Source organism: Maylandia zebra, linkage group LG20, assembly GCF_041146795.1.
Source record: "Maylandia zebra isolate NMK-2024a linkage group LG20, Mzebra_GT3a, whole genome shotgun sequence".
Taxonomy (NCBI): domain Eukaryota; kingdom Metazoa; phylum Chordata; class Actinopteri; order Cichliformes; family Cichlidae; genus Maylandia; species Maylandia zebra.
In genome coordinates this window covers 5,401,709-5,418,846 of record NC_135186.1, presented here as the reverse complement: position 1 = coordinate 5,418,846, position 17,138 = coordinate 5,401,709, and the positions used below count along the sequence as shown (strand labels likewise).

Below are 17,138 nucleotides of genomic sequence, written 5' to 3'. Positions count from 1 at the left end.
ATCAACAAAGAGCAACTCAGAAAAAAAAGAAAAAAAAAACTCTAAAGACAAGATTTGCAACTGATGCAGAATGCTCTCCCCGCAGTCTTCAAACATCGGCTTTGTTGTGAGATTTAAAATAGTAAGAGAGCCGGTGAAGGGAAAGGTGCAGGCCTTCTATACAACAGTAATGCATATTTACAGACCTGCTTTTTTATGGCCGTGAAATAAACAAAATGACTAATTAAAACCACAAAGCCTTTTTTCATTTGCCTCTGAAATGAAACCTGCTTCATTTTCTGAGAAGCCCCTGCCCCCAATTCTGAATGAGTGTGTGTGTGTGTGTGTGGCCAGAGCCACGGCTGTACAGTGGGTGAAAACAAAAAGAAATGAAGACAAAAAGGAGCATGTGTACACGACTCTGAGGTACATACTTAAACCTAGATGAAAGCACAAAAACTGTTAAAGTGAGGTGAGCACGCACAAAACGAGACTTGTTTGTGCACCGCAACAACCGGTCTCACCTGCAAATTGCTTTTTTTCCCCCCTTCTTCCCCCCCCCCCCTACTGGCGTCTGTGAAGAATGCTTTATCTATTCATATAACCGAGCTCTGTTTTTTCATCTTTATTACAGCTCCGTGTTTTCAACTTCTGCTATTACAAGGCCACCGTTTCCGAATGTGTGTGTGTGTGTGTCAAGTTTCAAGGGTCACAAAGTGTATGACACCAAACAGCACTTTCTTTAAAAGATTGTTTGTGGCGTTAACACACGCACTCAACCTCATTCCGGGGGAGAGTGTGAAGTCTCTGCCAACTTTATCTATTTGATAATCAGTGAATTATACCGAGGGAACATCATGTCAATATTAAACAGGGTTTACTGTGAGTCATTTACAAGAGCACACAGTATTGAGAAATTTATTAAATGAATTCACTGTTGAAGCCACTGTTGTTTGTGGGAAGGTATTAAAATACTGCACTTAAGTGTGATATGCGGCTGCAATATAACTTCCCCATTTCTGACTTATTTGACAACTGATCTCTTGGATTTGACAAAAAAAAAAAAAAAGCCAAACTCCTCCATGTAATAGAGGAGCTTGAAGCAGTGGCTAAGTTTAGTGAGCTTAGGGAAAAAAATCAAAGACTCAATATGTAATCCTGGGTGTAATATGAAGCTTAGCCTGGCCCTGCCATGCGCTCTTAGCCCTCAGCTGCTGGGAGAATGCATAAACGCCTAAATGCCTTACGTTGTAAGCCTACTCCAGTTATGAATTTCTTCGTACAGTTAAGTTCATGTTTTGCCCCCCTCTGGCCCGCCAGCTGAATCTCTCTTTAGAGTAATAATGTCACTGACTATTCATAATGTAACTCTAGAGTTTCCCTTTCCAATAATGGACACGCTTAAGCTTATGTGGATGTGGCAATGTCACCTCTCCTCTGTCTAAGCCTTTGAAGGCCAAAGGTAGTGTTGCTTTGAGATGTACCGTGTGTGAAAGGGTCATTTAGAAGACGACGTGTGAAAGAGGATGCTTAAAGGACACAGTGAAAATATACCTGGAGAGGAGAATGGTGCTTGGCGATTTTGGGCCTCACTTGGCGGCATGTAGGCGTCATCTTTTGAAGGCCTGTCTTCAGCTTCTTTGTCTTCAGGGTAACTGCCATCTCGAGACCCCGCCGCAGGCTCGGCCTCCTCTCCATTGTCTTCCTCATCGCTGCAGCCTTTGGGCTGTACCATGTACACGCCCTCAGGAGGGCCATCTTCGTCATTGCTGACTTTGAGTTCTTGCTCCTGATCGTCGTCAGGAGCTGGGGGCTCATCGCCGTACTCGCCGTTGACCCACTTCTCAATGGCCTCGCGTCGCTTCTGGTCCTCCTCTAGGCTCTGATTTAGGCTCAGGCTCTCGGGGAAGTTGGTCTCGTTGTCGTCGTAGTGGGAGCTACCGCGCTCGCTGTTGTCTGCTACACTCTGGTCTCCCTCTGCATTCTGGGAGCTGCTGTCGAACACCACCTGGCGGCTCAGCTTGGCACAGATAGCGTTGAGTTTTAGGCCACCTTTTCTTTTGGCGGCCATCTTGGGTTTTCCTGAGGTCGTTTCAGTGCATAAACTCCTTTCAGCTGATGGAAACGAGAAGAAGACAAATAGAAGGTTAGCGAAGTTGCTCAATACCACAACTATCTGTGTTACAGCTCGAGTAATATTACTTTTCTCTGAACGAACGGCAGCAGGCGTGCTTTCAGTGTCACCGGAAACATCGTTCGAACCTGCTTTTTCCTGTCACTAACTTGTACTGATTTTGAAGATCACAATGGAAAAATAAACAGACATATACAACAGGGACTGCTGCTATTAATAACATAAAAAGCACTTAACAATAACAGCTCGAGCCTGGAAGGACACCCAGAGATACTGTACATATCTTTCTAAGTCACAGTTCTTTGGTCAGCTCAGAGTTTAGCACGATGTGGTTGGAAAAAAAAAAAAAAAGAGAGAAAAACAAGCTTAAGCAGCTGAAACCATAGGCTGATAGATATCAGACCCCCTACAGTAGTACAAGCTGCAAATACACGGCTACATAATCCAGCACATGACAGCGCTATAGAGACACTGTGAAATGTTATCTTCACTCTCACCTCAAGAGGCTGTGGCCCTGCCACTGAGTGGGGGGGCTGTATAGCATTAAAGCTGTCAGGATGTGGAGTGAAAATGCTGAGCACTTTTGGCCTTTTCAGAGCCCTGATCTCTTACCGGTTATTAAGTGAGATTAGATTCAGCGACTGTCCTGATTTCTCTTTCCTAAAAGAAAAACGACGCGCGCAAAACGCCGTCTCTGTATCTCGCACATCTTTACTTCAGAAGAAATTATGCATCTAAATGAGTCTCAGCGTTTTATTTTTCTCCCCGGCGTGGCCCCTCTGAACAATAGCACATCATAGTATGTGCTTTGAGGCAGGAATGGGTGGCATTATTTCAACCCAAGTGGGGCTATCTTTATAACATGTCCTGTGATGAGGCAGGAACAGCTGCATGTGGCATTCCATATCCAGAGCTACCTTTTTAGGGCAGAAACTGCACTCTGTTACCTTTCGCATTATTTCCAGAGCAAGCAAAAGTTCATTCACCCAGCAGCAATTTCTGGACAATCTGCAAAGAGGTTGTTTTTTTAAAGTCTGAGGTGACAGTGACTAAAGAGCATTTATGATATATATATATAAAAAAAGAGGGTGGTACAATAACCAGGGGTTGTGCTGCGTGTTGCAGCTCAGCGAAAAACAGTTAAAGACCGAACCACATCAGAGATCTTTCTTCTTGCGTGATGGCGTATTGAATCTTAACTCAGCCACACTGTTGTTAAGATAATGCACAATATTGACTTACGAATACACCGTTTCAGTGGAGAAAAATGCGCGATATCAGAGGTAACAAAGTTCTATCTTAAAGACTCGATTCACTTTCTGTATCAGTGAGTACGAGCCTCTTCATTCTCCCTCAGCCATAAAGCCAAGCACAATCATGTGTGAGCCATTGCCTGCATTATGTAAATCACATCGGTGCAACATAAAATCCTGTTTTCATTTTCTTTTGCAAAGCTGTGGAATCATTAGAGGATATGCAATTTGAGGGAGTTTACAGATCACCCCCGTCGCCAGACAATGCACCCCCGTGCTACCCACACATGCTTTCTCAGTTACAGTATTTACATTGCGGGCTTCCTCTCTGAAACAATGACTTCAGGAATTATGTAGTTTTGAGGGGCCCGTATATCACAGGCACATTACAGCACAAATTTAGTGTCAGACAATTGCAGGCGGGGGGTGAAAGGGTCACCTTTAAGAAGACAGCAACTTTGAGAAGGTGGGGGGGGGGGGGGGGGGGGGGATCAGCTGGAAAAACTATTAGGAAGTGGAAGATATAAATCTTAAAGTTTTTCTTTCTTTTTTTTCAGAAATACTCTCCAAAGGAAGATTGAGGTCATTTGGGTGTTGCTGTAGAGGTCATTCTTTCTATTTACTGTGTTCAGTATTTCATGCTTTAACTACCGATTTCCTGTGTATTGCCATTTCGAGCTCCTTGTAGGAAATGACCCCTACACAGTTGTTTCTTTCCATTAGCGCCTATTTATGTATGATTTTGTGTTAACAATGAGGAGAATAACTGGCGCACCGAGTGCTACTGATTCAGTATCTAAGCAAGCCATTAAACTGAATTATCAGACATCTTAAGCACATATTCAGTGTTTTCTTTTAAAGGTAGGGCGTGATTTAAAACAAATTAAATATTCTGAGTTTCCCTCCGAGGAAGAACATGCTGCGATTCAGTGCTTTATGGAAGTAGTCTGAACTATTATTTGTGCTGTGGGGTTTTTTTTTTTGCTATTGCTTACAATAAGGATCACTATGGTAACGCTAAGCTGTTTACCTCAAGTCGTTTGTGTGCATGATGCCGTACAATGAGATAAAATCTGTGGGGACTTGCATGAAAGAATAACTTTTCCCTCTGGGACCAACTCCCCCAACCTCCCTGAGAGTCCAGTGAGCGTTCTGCCTTATTAATGAATATCAGAAAGAAAAACAACACTGTCACATGCACTGGACATTATTTACAGTCTGTTTTAGCCTGGTGTGCTAATTGTCAAGGAAGGAGACACCTCGGTAAGCACTGGGAGTTGGGGGAAAAAATAGGCAGGTCTGAATTCGAACACAACAGCTGAAACTAATTTTTCCCAACTGCTTATGTTAGCGGTGACATTATTTTTACTGGAAACAGTGCAGGACCGCAAAGGAGCGCCATGCAGTGTCTGTATAAGGCCAAAACCTGAGGAAAAAGTCAAGAAGCTATTTTGAATACATTTCGACAAGGTCAGGTTCTTTTTCATCTTCAGTCAAAAATAAGCGCAGTGGTGCATAAGCGCAAGTTCTGCTGGGTCCTGCTTCTTCTCAGAGGTGGATGACACAGCTTGTGTGAGAGTCTAGCCCTCCGCGCTGACAGAATAACTCCTCCTCTGCTCCGAGCCCCACAGGTCTTGTTGGTTTTTTGATGCAGAGTGTCTGTTTGTGTGCCAGAATGATATCATGCCCAATCAAGTGGTGTTTCAAATCCTAATAACGCTGTTGGAAGTGCATTATTTGTGTGAACGTGCACAGACTGTAATCAAGGCTGCTACGGGTAAAAGGGTGTGGGAGTTAACAATGGTCGTGACTGCGCGGGGTCACGGCTTTACCTCTTCGTGACACAAAAAAGGAAAGAGTGGGCAGCTTTCGTTCCAAAATACGTGTATAGTCATATTACAGAGGATGTAAAGCCACAAGTGTAGCATATAGAGAATTGAATAACTCGACTTTATTGTTAATTCAGAGAGCAGCTAACCCCTCCACCCCCCCATAAACAGCCCAGCTCCCCGCAGCGTTTCAGTTTGTATGGAGCAGGCACACAGGAGGGGTCTGTATATAAGAGAGGTAGATATTACCTGTTTAAACTGAAGCTTATCTCTTCAACTAATCAAACACAGATACAGGGCCTGTTGTAGATTCCTGCTGAGTTTCAACATGACTGACACAGGGACAACCCCCCCACCCCTCCGCAATATCTCAAGTTAATTAATACAAACAGGGTCTGGGAGATGTCTATTCAACTCAGGATTATTTTACAATATGCAACAGAGAGGTGCATTAGCTCTTCAAAAAAAAAAAAGAAAGAAAAAAAAGGAAAAAGTCTAGTTATAACTTCATGAACCTATGGCAGATTAATCGACAAGGCTGCAGCTCCCAGGGTGTAGCTCAGTGAACCTTTCATGTCTCTGGCTCTCAAGGGAGATGTATGCGCGAGTGTGCGTGCATGTGTGTTTCAGGGAAATCACTGAGCCACACACAAACACGCGCAGACAGTCTTGAAAATTACCATGTTTTTATTTTTGTAAATTTACGGCTTGCAGGAAGAGAATGTTTTCCTCTTCTACTCTCTTCCCCCTCCAACCCCCCCTCCACCCAGCCCCGCTGTATGGTAGGGAGGCTGCGGCAGCCGCAAGGAAGTCAAGCGGAAAGTCACTGATGGACAACTACGCCATTGCACCCAGACCCCAGCATCTGGCCCCTCTCTCATTTTTATTACAGAAGAATAACAATAAGCAGGTCGCCGACCCCGCCGTGAGATTTTGCCACAGTTTTCTAACAGTCGGTGCAGCCGATGCTGAGAAATTTCCATTTTTCCACATGCATATTTAATTGAGTTTTGTCCCAGTGGTGCGGAAATGATTTGTTTTTTGCTCTCTGTTCACTTGACTCCTCTTCGGAGTCGCTAACCCTGATTAAGACGTTCCCGTTAATTTCCCAGCGCACACCTTTTTTTGTGCATTAATGGTTCTGATCGTCTAATTAAAACTTCTCAGCTCGGCTGCTGATCACCGCTCGTTGTGCCTCTGACCTGAAGTTTTAATTGCCGCATCAGAAGCGATAATAATAATTTTGAGGTTCTGATGATTAAAAACAATGCCATTGCCAACTAGTTGATAGATGGGGGTTTGGGGTGGGCACATCTGAGGAGTTTATGCAGAGTAGAGATTTACAAAAGGGGCTGTAAAGGAGGCTTTATATTACCAAGGAGCAAGCAGGGTGGGTGTGGGGGCTACTGCAGGTTATGTGGAGGGGGTGGCAGAGCATATGGAAATCTCCCAGCCCTTCTGTCCCTCAGAGTCTTCCTAAGGAAACGGGTTTGGCTGGGACTGGGACTTAGCATTCCCCACCTCAAATCTAAATCTGCCACTGCCTGATCCACTTTGGAGCTCTCCTTACTTGGCAGGTTTGCCAGGTTGGGGACGAGAGAGAGGGAGAGGAAAAAAAAACACACACACACACACAGAGAGTGCAAGTGAACGACCGATGAAGGCACATAAAAGATGACGACAGTCCAATACCTTCTGCTTATTTTCATAAAAAGATAATAGCGCAGTAGGCACGATACAAAAGGCACATTGTTCATAAAGTGACTGAAAGGAAAAAAGGAACCTGTGGTGAACGTTGTCTCTGTCATAAAACATGATACTGATGAGATATATATGATATGTAGATTACTGTCAAAACAGGAGAAGTGAGTTGCTTGTGATCTTTTTTGAAACAGTACTTTCACACTGTACTATTCAGATCACACAAACTGCAGTAATGATAGGAAATGATTCAGGCATGAAGAGAGAGGCTGCACACGGGAAACTGCCACCAGCACCAATGTGTCACATTTTGTTCTTTTTATAAACCACTGGATTTCTATTGGATTTTTTTTTTAGGTTTAGTACAAGATCAATGTTTTTGCTGCCAAAGCTACTGTACACGCAGGCCGGCAGACACATTCATACAGTGCAAAGACACACTGACATAAAGTCAGGAGGTAGCTTTCTTCTTCTCCACCCTGCCCTCCCCCTGCCCCCCTCTCTCTCTCGCAGATCTATTTTATTATTAATCAGTTGGTTGCACATCTGCCTGCTTGTTTTTTTTTTTTTTTGCTGTTTTTTTTTTTTTATCATCAATAAAGCACTTATTGCTTTTAGTCTAGAATTTGACCTTGTACATTGTCTGCTGTCTTTCTGAGGCTGCTGACCTTGAAGGACCTGTTTGGACTATTTCACTTCAGTTCAGTCCACAGGCTGTTAACACAAGCCCTCAGCCAAGTGCCACGCTCCCGTCACACCGCCGTAAAACACAAACAAGACACTGCAGGACAAAGGCGGACACAAACGGCTCCAGTCACACACTCGCAGAATGCACGGGACAATGGCTGAAGAAAACAATGTATATTACGAGCGTAGACGGAGGACGAAAGACTCTGAACTTGAGGGCAATCAGGCAGGAAAGTTGAGATCTAAGGACAAATACGCCCTCCAGCTTCATCACAAACAGGGTAATTATGGGATTTTCCAGAATAGAGGACAAGCAAGCTAAAATGGTCTAAGGGAGAGAAAAAAAACAATCTGACATGAGTGACAAGAGTCATTCTGACAGCTACGTACCAAAACAGCCAACTTTTATTCAGTTTGCTGCTTAGGGTAATTCATGGGACACACGGCCAACTTGTTAAAATTGTACATCAAATCTGGACTCACAGCTGGCACCAGATGATGACTTAATTTGCAAGTGTGTTGCAGGAGGCAAAAAAAAAGAAATAAATAAATAATAAAAAAGGCTTTAAAAATACCCAATTGCACATGGCACCGTGCTTCCGCGGACTGAAACAAGGGAAATTTATTCTTGAAGCTTTGTTTTGGAGCTCTTGTTCAGCTTCAAGACACCGGGAGTGCAATTTGATAAGCCAACCGCCATGGTAAATGAGCAGACGACCCCTGTGTCCCTCCCTCACGGTTGCTGTTCTTGGTGAGGGAGCAAGGCAGTGTGGGTAGTACAGTGCAGAAGGGGCTCAGCGGTGCACCTCTCGAGGGCCCTTGAGCTAATATCTGTACAGATTAACTGCTTCAGTTGTATTTTGGTCACGGGGATCTCTCTTTGCCTTTGTGGCTTGTTGGGAGGGAGCAGGGGAGATGCGTGCCGAGCGCGTGTATTACACTCACGCAGTGTTAGTTGCGCTCGTTCTTCAGCAGTGAAGTAAACGATCTGCTCGCCTAAGAGGTCAGCCGCCCCTGGACTGACGCATGTCACTCCACATTATTATCTTTGGGACGTATTTCATTTACCAGAATCCAAAAGTACGCCGCTAAGTAAGTCTTCGACACCCTCTTACAATCACCTACCACCCTCTGTTTCTCCACAGGACACACACGCAGGCGCGCGCACACATCCAGTGTCAATCCTCCAGGGTAAACTCAGCACACGCTGCTCCATTAGTTATCAATTAATTCTGGAAATCTCCACCTGGCATGCACACGCCGACGAAGCCAGCGCATGTACGTAGCACCGGTCTCGACAGGAAGTCGAGGAGAGCGTGCCTTATTTGACTACGAGTGTGGGTGAGAGAGTGTGTTTGTGTGTCCATGCGGGTGGCACTTTTGTCCATGAGGTTAACCTTGATATGAGGCCCTGTCAGGCCAGATAATGTCAATCAATGACAAGCCCTCACAGATAACCCCTAATGTGAAGCCTAAAAAGCAAAGCTGTTTAGATCTTTAGACATGCCCCCTTTCACCAGCATATGAATTGCATTACAAGGAAATGAGCTGTGGCATTTCTTTAATAAGACTCTTAAGACATTTTGACAGCATATAAGGCCCTGTGCCGTAAAAAAAAAAATTAAATAAGGCCCCTGCTGACAAAGCCTCCTCACACACGGCAGCGTTCTGATGGGCAGACCCAAGTTCCTGTTAAGTGGAGGAAAGGAAAAGACAAGCAGGTGGGGGGTGAGAAGGGTGGACCTTTCCCTCCTCTTTCTTTTTTTTCCCCCCCGGCTCTCAGGGACTTCTTAATTGATTTCCAAGGTTATGTTTCAAATTTGTTTTTCAGCTACGGAGGCCTTGCGAATGAGAGCACGAGTCAATGTTTTTCATCAATTCTCCTAAATTCGGCCCGGTTCACACCGCTCGCCTCAGATCCTGCCGAACCCCACTCTCGTCCCACCTCCTTCCCTCTTCCACCCCCTTTTTGCCCTTTTTTTCTCCTCTCCTCGAAAAAGAAAGAAGGACCCAAGAAAAAAAATAGCAACAAAAAAAAAGAAAAGAAGAAAAGAAAGACGTATTTCCAGACAGGATGCCTGCGCTGACAACATCGATCCCCGGCTACCATTAAAACATTTGCTCTGCCTGACAGAGTTTTGTCTATTGGACTTTCTACGCAGCAGAATGAATCACAGGTGCCTGTTAAAATGTCATCGTGGGCAGCTTTTGCAGCCGGTCTAAAAAACAACAATTCGGCCTTTTTACACTCTTAAGTTTTTATCACTTTTCACAGTTTTGCATTTCAAATAATTCAAGGAAGCACAATTGCATTTTGATCAAAATACACTGTTTCTCGGTTTAAGGGAGGAAGTGATAAGAACGAATCTTCCTGCTTGCAGGAATTTGCATTTTTGTTGTTTTTTTTTCCATCCCATGTGACTGCGAATCTCCTGCCACAACTGCTATGCTCTACTTTTCTGACAAGCAGCATAGATGTGACTACAGGGTTTTGTGATCATACAAGACATTTCAAAGCGTTTATTTGTACCGTGTGTGGTTGGGAAAGTGTGGTTCGGTGCACAAGCCACTGTAAACATACTGTATATGTTAAGTAAAACTGTTGTAACCAATATTAAGTGTGTGCTGGTGTGCTGCATGCCTGTTTGCAGGTTTGTAAACAGCAGGGCATTGCGCTCTGAGCCCTCCTCCTGCTCCTGTATGTGTCGTGGCTGCAGGTCACATCATTTGCACTGAGATGCCACACGGGCCAAAAAAACAGAAAAATGCACACTGACATTTCAACGAGCTGAGGAAACACTGATCCACGGTGGGTTTAATAAATACTCCACTGTGTCAGTCGTGACAGCAGGGAAAAACAGCATGGTTTACTGAAAAAGTTCAACACGAACTTGAGGCAGAAATAAATGTGGCAGTTTTCACTTAAAACAGGAACATTTGTGTTTCTGGGAGTTCGGTGGAGGGAGGAGTGTGCTATGACTGAATTTGAAGGTGTGATAAAACAACACTCACAATAAGGGGAAAAAATAAAAATGAAAGAAGCAAAGCTGCTTTACAGGAAAAAAGAATGCTGTCTATTTTGGGTCTCAGTATACAAAAGGAAGTGCCGCTAAGTTGACTCAAACAAATAAATTTGCTTTTGATAAAACCACAGCAACTACTTTTGCATTCTACACCAAACCCACTTTGTTTCCTGCGTCTTTATCTTCATGACTTGCCACATTTGTGAGAAGCCACTCAGTAAATTGTCAAGCACAAACAAGCGAAGGCTTTAAAATGATGCAGTGTTGATGGCTTAAAGTGTAATTTTATTTGAAAAGTGACAGTTTAAAGGAAGCCAACACGGAGCGCTTGCCTATTTGCGCTGCAACCAGCTGCCCGCTTTACATTTCTGCAACATTAATATTCCTCTTATTATTATTTTAAAGTGAAAACGGATACTCTGTTGAAGTGCAAATCTGATGAATTACAGGAGCAGATTGCTGCTATTAATTATTAAAACCTATTTTATAAATATTCAGGTCTGTCATGCATCTAATAATGAACGCTTTAGAGGAGGTTACTTCCTGCGCGCATCCTAATGTGTCAGAAATATCGCTTTTAATCACACTCGTGTCAGCGAGTGTGCCGGGTTTGAACCTGCCGAAAAAATCTAACAAATCAAGGAAACTCAGATGGCCAACTACTGTGCTCATCACAGCTTTTCCGTTCCCGCTGTTTCGCACGATCCAGGTTTGTCTCCTGCCCCGTCTAAAGACGGAGTGAAAACCTCCCAGCTCTCTGCTGCATTCTTACTGTGGTAATTTGAATGGAGAATAATGCATCGGCAGCACTCTACCTTCTGGACACACCTAGTCCCAGTGCTACTGCTGCCATATGCTGTGTTGATACATATTCATAACACTTTCTCGTGTGTGTGAGCGATGAGGCTTAAATGAGTGTATCACAACTTCAAATGGGAAGGAGGGGGGGAAAGGAAAACAGAGAAAGCCGGGCACAAAGAAAGTTGGACAACTCTTCCCCCATTTCCTCGTTTCTTAATCCTTTCCCTGCAAAGAAAAAGTTCAGGCGTTCGAGTGCTGGGAGGCTACCCCGGCGCTTTTTGCGATGGATACACGAGAAGCTGCGGAGTTCCGGGATCGGCTTCCAGAAGCTGCGCGAGGCGGCGACTGTCAGTGGTTGGATAATCTGTCAGGTGGGCCGGATGGCCTCGCTGGTAGGATGAGAGTCAACAGCGCCGTAGCACGACCTCCATACACCCCAGCAGTGTCTACATATGCTGCATAGGGCATACACACAACCTGATAGGCGCACACACAGACACACTGTGGAGCGCTCTAAGATTAACACTGTCAGAGCTACAATGATACCCCTTCATTATCTGCACACGGGGCCTCCTTCATGCGCTTGCTTGCCTCACTGTCCTCTCCACTGCTTCTCTGTGGAGGTAGTAATTACTAAAGCTAACATTTCTTTCTCTCTGCGCCTCCACCTACCCTCCACTTCCCCATCATTTCTTTCTCTTTATGCAGCGCACTCAAGTGCCTTGCCAGCTTTTTGCCAACTGATGACACAGCTGAAGGTACGCCACTGTTGATGGCAGTACCAGTGTGACTCCCCGCGTGTATGTGTGAGCGCCGTATTATGAGATTATGCCCAGCTGATGTGCAATAAAGGCGCAGTGTGCTACCCCAGATTCAGATCAGTCAGCTGGGGCAAACGCTCATTGTGGTACAGCAACGGAGAAATTGCTTGATGTACCACTGCAGTATCTGTTGTACTATACAATGTTGGTGTAACAGGCTGGGATCAGAGAGATGTTCCCTCTTTCATGGCATTTTTCATTACCAACAATGCTCTCGCGCTATAGCTTTCTTCTTCCTCTCCCACTGGAACTATGGCTTTATCAAAGGTGATAGCTTGCTCAGGCACATTTTCTCAAACGTCTTCTTCAGCCAGCCATTTCCCAAGCTGCTCTCGGGTAAACGTCACTCATAAAAACTGGGGAAGATTTGATGGTGAGATCAAAAAGGGAGGAAGGACAGCGAGGAGAACGGGGAGACGGAGGGAAATAGGAATGATACCCTCCTCCCCTGCCTGACACCAGCGACTGCTGAGGGTAATTCCTCCAAGCAGGGCCTCTGTTTTCAGAGGCAAATACAACAAAACGCGGGGTGCTGCCACGAGACATCAAAATGGGCGATTTTGACTTCAGAGGGTCTTCAGATGCTTGAGGACTTGTCAGTGTTGAGCCAGTGGGACTGAACAGAGAGAACAGAAGGTACCAGCAGGCTGTTAACAACCAATACGGGAACCACGCCAGAAAGATCGTCTCCTCCCAAAATGCCAGTCGGCACCAGATCACTAAAGGCTTCCACCATACTGTAATATCCCACCTGAGCACTTTCATCTGTTCAAAGTTAAATGGCTTAAAAGTTTATCAGCTGCTCTATGCCAGCTTTGTATGTGATGGCTGCTGTTTGCTTGTTTGCCTGCTTGGTTATCTGTTTATCACCAAGATTACCCCAAACCTACATAAAAACTGGAGGATAGGAGGAGTATGTTCAAGCAGTGTGGCCTTTGATAACTTTGTTTTTTATTAGTGGCGGCTCTTCTAGCTGCACCACTAGGATAAGATAAGTTCGACATGTAGGTGCCTTAAAGGCAGAAAGACATTTTTTAAGAGTGAAGCTTCAACAGGTGCCCCGAGATAATTTATCTGGAATTTTATGCTCTTTGCTTTGCATAGAGAGATTTTCATCAGCCAATCAAAATACTTGTTTTGTTCTTCGGAGACCTGAGCTGTGTTGTGACACGCTGAGAGGGATGTCCGCGTTTTCCCCTGTGTTGTTCCCACTCATTCTTGGAGCATTAGGCTGACTCTAAATAGCCTGGAGGAGATTAGGGTAGCTCATATTCAAATGCACTTTTCTTCTAAAACCCCACTCCACCAGTGGGCCAAGGAGATCAGTGCAGGAGCCTGGTGAGATGGTAGTCAAAGACGATTGTGTCACGTATAAATCAGCACAGAGGAGGAAAAGAGACAGAGAGGAAGAGTAAGAGGGAGAAAGGCTGAGGTAAAAGACAAACAAGTGTTGGCTCTGCTATATGAGTTTAGTTAGCTAGAGAGTTAGTGTGTGAGTTATGGCTAGCGAAGGGCTGAGGGACGCTGTATTTATGAGGGGACTGAGTGAGTGTTAAATCCCTGGTAAGAAATAAAGTCGTCCCTGAGCGAACGGGGGAAACATTTCACTCAGTCTAAGAGGTGCCTTGAAAAAAAATGAAAGCCATCCCTCTTTCAGGGGAAGCACTAGTCTACATTCACTAAAATTGCTTTATTCCTTAAAAATGCCATAGATCACATCCAAGTGGACAGAACCTCATATTTGAATAGAGAAGAGGATTCTGTGTGTGTGTGCATAATATCAAGCAAGTTCAGGAGCCAAGGAAAGGGAAAGAATCTGATTCTTCTAAAATTGCATGCGGATTTTGTGAGGGATCTTTGGCTAAGAGAAGCTGCCAAAACACACAGTGCACTTGTTGCAGTGCAAGGGTTCATCCAAGAAAAGTTTTCCATTCTGGTTTATCCAGGGAAAAAAGTAGGACTTTTTTTTTTTTCCAATTTAATTATTTGATATATCTCAATCTATTCTACCAAACTAGCTAAGCCGTATTTTTTTTTTCTCACAGACAAACTTGTCTTGTTCTGAGGAGTCAGACTTGAAAAGCCTGAAACAAAGGAAGGGGCCTGGCCAACGGAAAAGGAAAAGCTTAACACTGCACTTTGTGCACATCCAAGTCTAACTCAGACCTCGCTCCAAACCCCTGCAGTAGTAATAACAATTATTACTTAAAAAGGCAATATTTTTGCATTAACTTAAAAGGCTATATCTTTTTCTTCCTCTCCAGCCTGTGCGGCCTCACTTACCCTAAGTATCTTCATAAATCACCAGTTACTGTTAACATGTACTCCACAATTCAGTCATCAATCTCCTACCAGGTCAGAGTGAAAACAGAGGGGGAAATGTCTGCTTAGTAAAATGTCTCTCTCGTGAATGCTGCTACCACCACCCACTACTCAAAGACATATATGTGTGCTCCCACACACACACAAACACACGCACACATCAGTTGAATAACAAACACTACAACCAAAGCAAGCTCTATGGTACATGGGAGCAGAGCGGTTGCCAGATCGCTACGGTAAAGCAAGCCAAATTCAATTCTGACCTCACCTTTCACTCTGCTGCTTCCATTTGTTATAAAAACAAATAAACAGCAAGTGTGAAGTTGGAGTCGGCCAACTTCTGCCTCGACAAGAAATATCAGGCCCGGGCTCAAGCGGTGTGCTGCTTGGGAGACAGACGCCCACAGGGCCACATGTAAATCTGTGTTTATGTTCACAGACACAGTATTTATTTAACCAAAAGAAGAAAATCTAATTGTACACAAGGAGGATTATTGCTCTCAGAACCGTGTCTCCACAAGGGAAAAAAAGGACTCTTTAGCCTTTCTTCAACAGACACTGTTTACATCAGCAGAGTGGAAAATCCCTCCGATGACAAACCGCTCCATCACAACATCTGTATCTAAACAGCCAAATCAATCTCGACCAACACCGCAAATTACCTCACAACAGATCTGAAAGAGGCGCACTTGACTTCAGAGGAGAGGGATTTATGTGCTTTTCAAACAATTTCTAATTTTAGTTAGGTTTATTTATACATAAATATCAATGTATAAAGTCCAACGATATTTCCCTCTAAAGCAAGTAAAGGCCACACAAATTTAGGCATTAAAAACAATATAATGTACAGCCCTTAAAAGTGTTCATTATTTAATTCAATTATTATTTTAATTTAAACAAACTTTCCACCATTGACGCTCATAGTGCTCCAAGGCCTGGCACGAAAAGTCAGAGACAAAACTTTTGACCGAGCAAAAATGCCGTTAAGACAAATTTACATACACGACTGACATTTAGTGCACTATAGGTGCAAATGCGCACAAATATACATGGAAACGAAAATCTTTTTTTTTTTCCAAGAAAATGAACAGTACACCTGCTATTTCCTCACTCTCTCACACAGACGTGCACACACTTTGACACCACCCACTACATCACTACACATGCGTGCCTGACTCATGCCAACTGCAAATAGTAGCAAACCCGTTCATCTCGAGGTAGCACTCAACTCCTGTGTGTGAGTGTGTGAGCGTGTGTGTGTGTGTGTGTGGGGAGGGGGGAGTGGAAGAGACAGAGAGAGAGAGAGAGAGAGAGAGAGGGAGAGAGAGAGAGAGAGAGAGAGGGGAAGGGAGGGAGGAAGAGAGAGAGAGAGAGAGAAAGGTATGTGTGAGTCTTACCTGGCAGCAAACCGCCCTCTGCGCTCTGTCTCACCTCTCCCTCCTGCCCTGGAAGAATTCTCTCCACAAAGCAAGGCATTTTCTCCACAACTGCTCTCTGCCAAGGCTCTGCTCTCTCTCTCTCTCTCCCCCTCTGTCTCTCTCCCTCCCTCTCTCCTTCACACTCCTTTCCTCTTTCCCACTCTGTCCTCCTCTCTTGCTGTCTATCTCTCCTCCCTCCTTACCCTCCCCCTCTCTCCTCACAGATGTCGAGGCTGTGCGAGTTTACCCACTTTACCAGTAGGGGTCCTTCAGCGCCCTTCTCCACCCCGTAGCCACATGGGGGAAGAAAACACACACATACACACACACAGGCCCCAGGAAGAGAGAGCCACTTAACGGGCGCCCTCCTGTCACTGCTACAATGAGAGCCCTCTGCAGAGTAGCGCGGCTGCACTAGCTGCGTGCATGTGTTTGTGCGTCTGTGTGTGCGAGTGCGTGTGTGAGAGATAGACAGGTATGAAGTGGGTGGCGTGCACCGGGAGCTGGCCCTTGGCCCTTTCCAGCCCTGTTGAGCTAGGCTCGGCCCTGGCTCCTGAAGTGTAGTACAGTAGAAGCGCACTCCCTCACACACACAGACACGCAAACACACTCATGGGCATATGAGCGCACAGATTGACTTACAGTGGGTTCCTCAGAGCCAGCAGCCAGTGAGGGAGCGAGAGAGCGAGAGATTGTGGGCACGCACAAGCACACACACTTTCACTGGTACGCTACACAGACACACACAGAACAACTGCTGCTGTTTGCTACGGCTGCTGTTGACAGTGATAACATGCGCTCTGTGCCCTATGTGTGTGTCGCAGCGCACATGCACACATAAACACACACATTCAACACATAGCAGATGGCTATCGGCTCTCATATTTCAGGTTTCTATTCCATCTTTTTTTTTTATTACTTAAAAAAAAGAAAACAGTCTTCATTGACACTGGCATGTTAGATTTGAAGTCTCTTAGCTAGTGTACAGTGGGGAATTTCTAGTTTCTCTCCGACTTGTGGGGCACATTTCACATCGCAATATCAATACTGGAGAATATTAGCTGTCCTGTTGAAGAATGTCAGATCTCCGTTTGCCTTTGAACAAGAGCAGAATCCCCCTGGGTGAAAATGCGAAGATCTAACTATAACTAAGAGTTTAAATAAGCTTTT

The 17,138-nt window shown here is 44.7% G+C and overlaps 1 protein-coding gene across 8 annotated transcripts in view; it reads right to left on the bottom strand.

Annotated features, from left to right (window-relative positions):
- Positions 1 to 17,138, bottom strand: part of casz1 (castor zinc finger 1) — a 173,544-nt gene that overhangs the window by 32,461 nt on the left and 123,945 nt on the right. For 4 of the 8 annotated variants that reach the window (XM_014407529.4, XM_014407531.4, XM_014407530.4 and 1 more), the window contains exons 1-2: positions 15,948 to 16,070; positions 1,534 to 2,094 (exon numbers count right to left, since the gene is read on the bottom strand). In XM_014407529.4, coding sequence (XP_014263015.3) covers positions 1,534 to 2,094; positions 15,948 to 16,026 — 640 coding nt within the window. In that variant the 5' untranslated portion in view covers positions 16,027 to 16,070. Of the gene's footprint in view, positions 1 to 1,533; positions 2,095 to 15,947; positions 16,071 to 17,138 lie in introns of those variants that run through there. The other 4 variants (XM_076878506.1, XM_076878505.1, XM_004554174.6 and 1 more) reach the window with 1 other exon arrangement.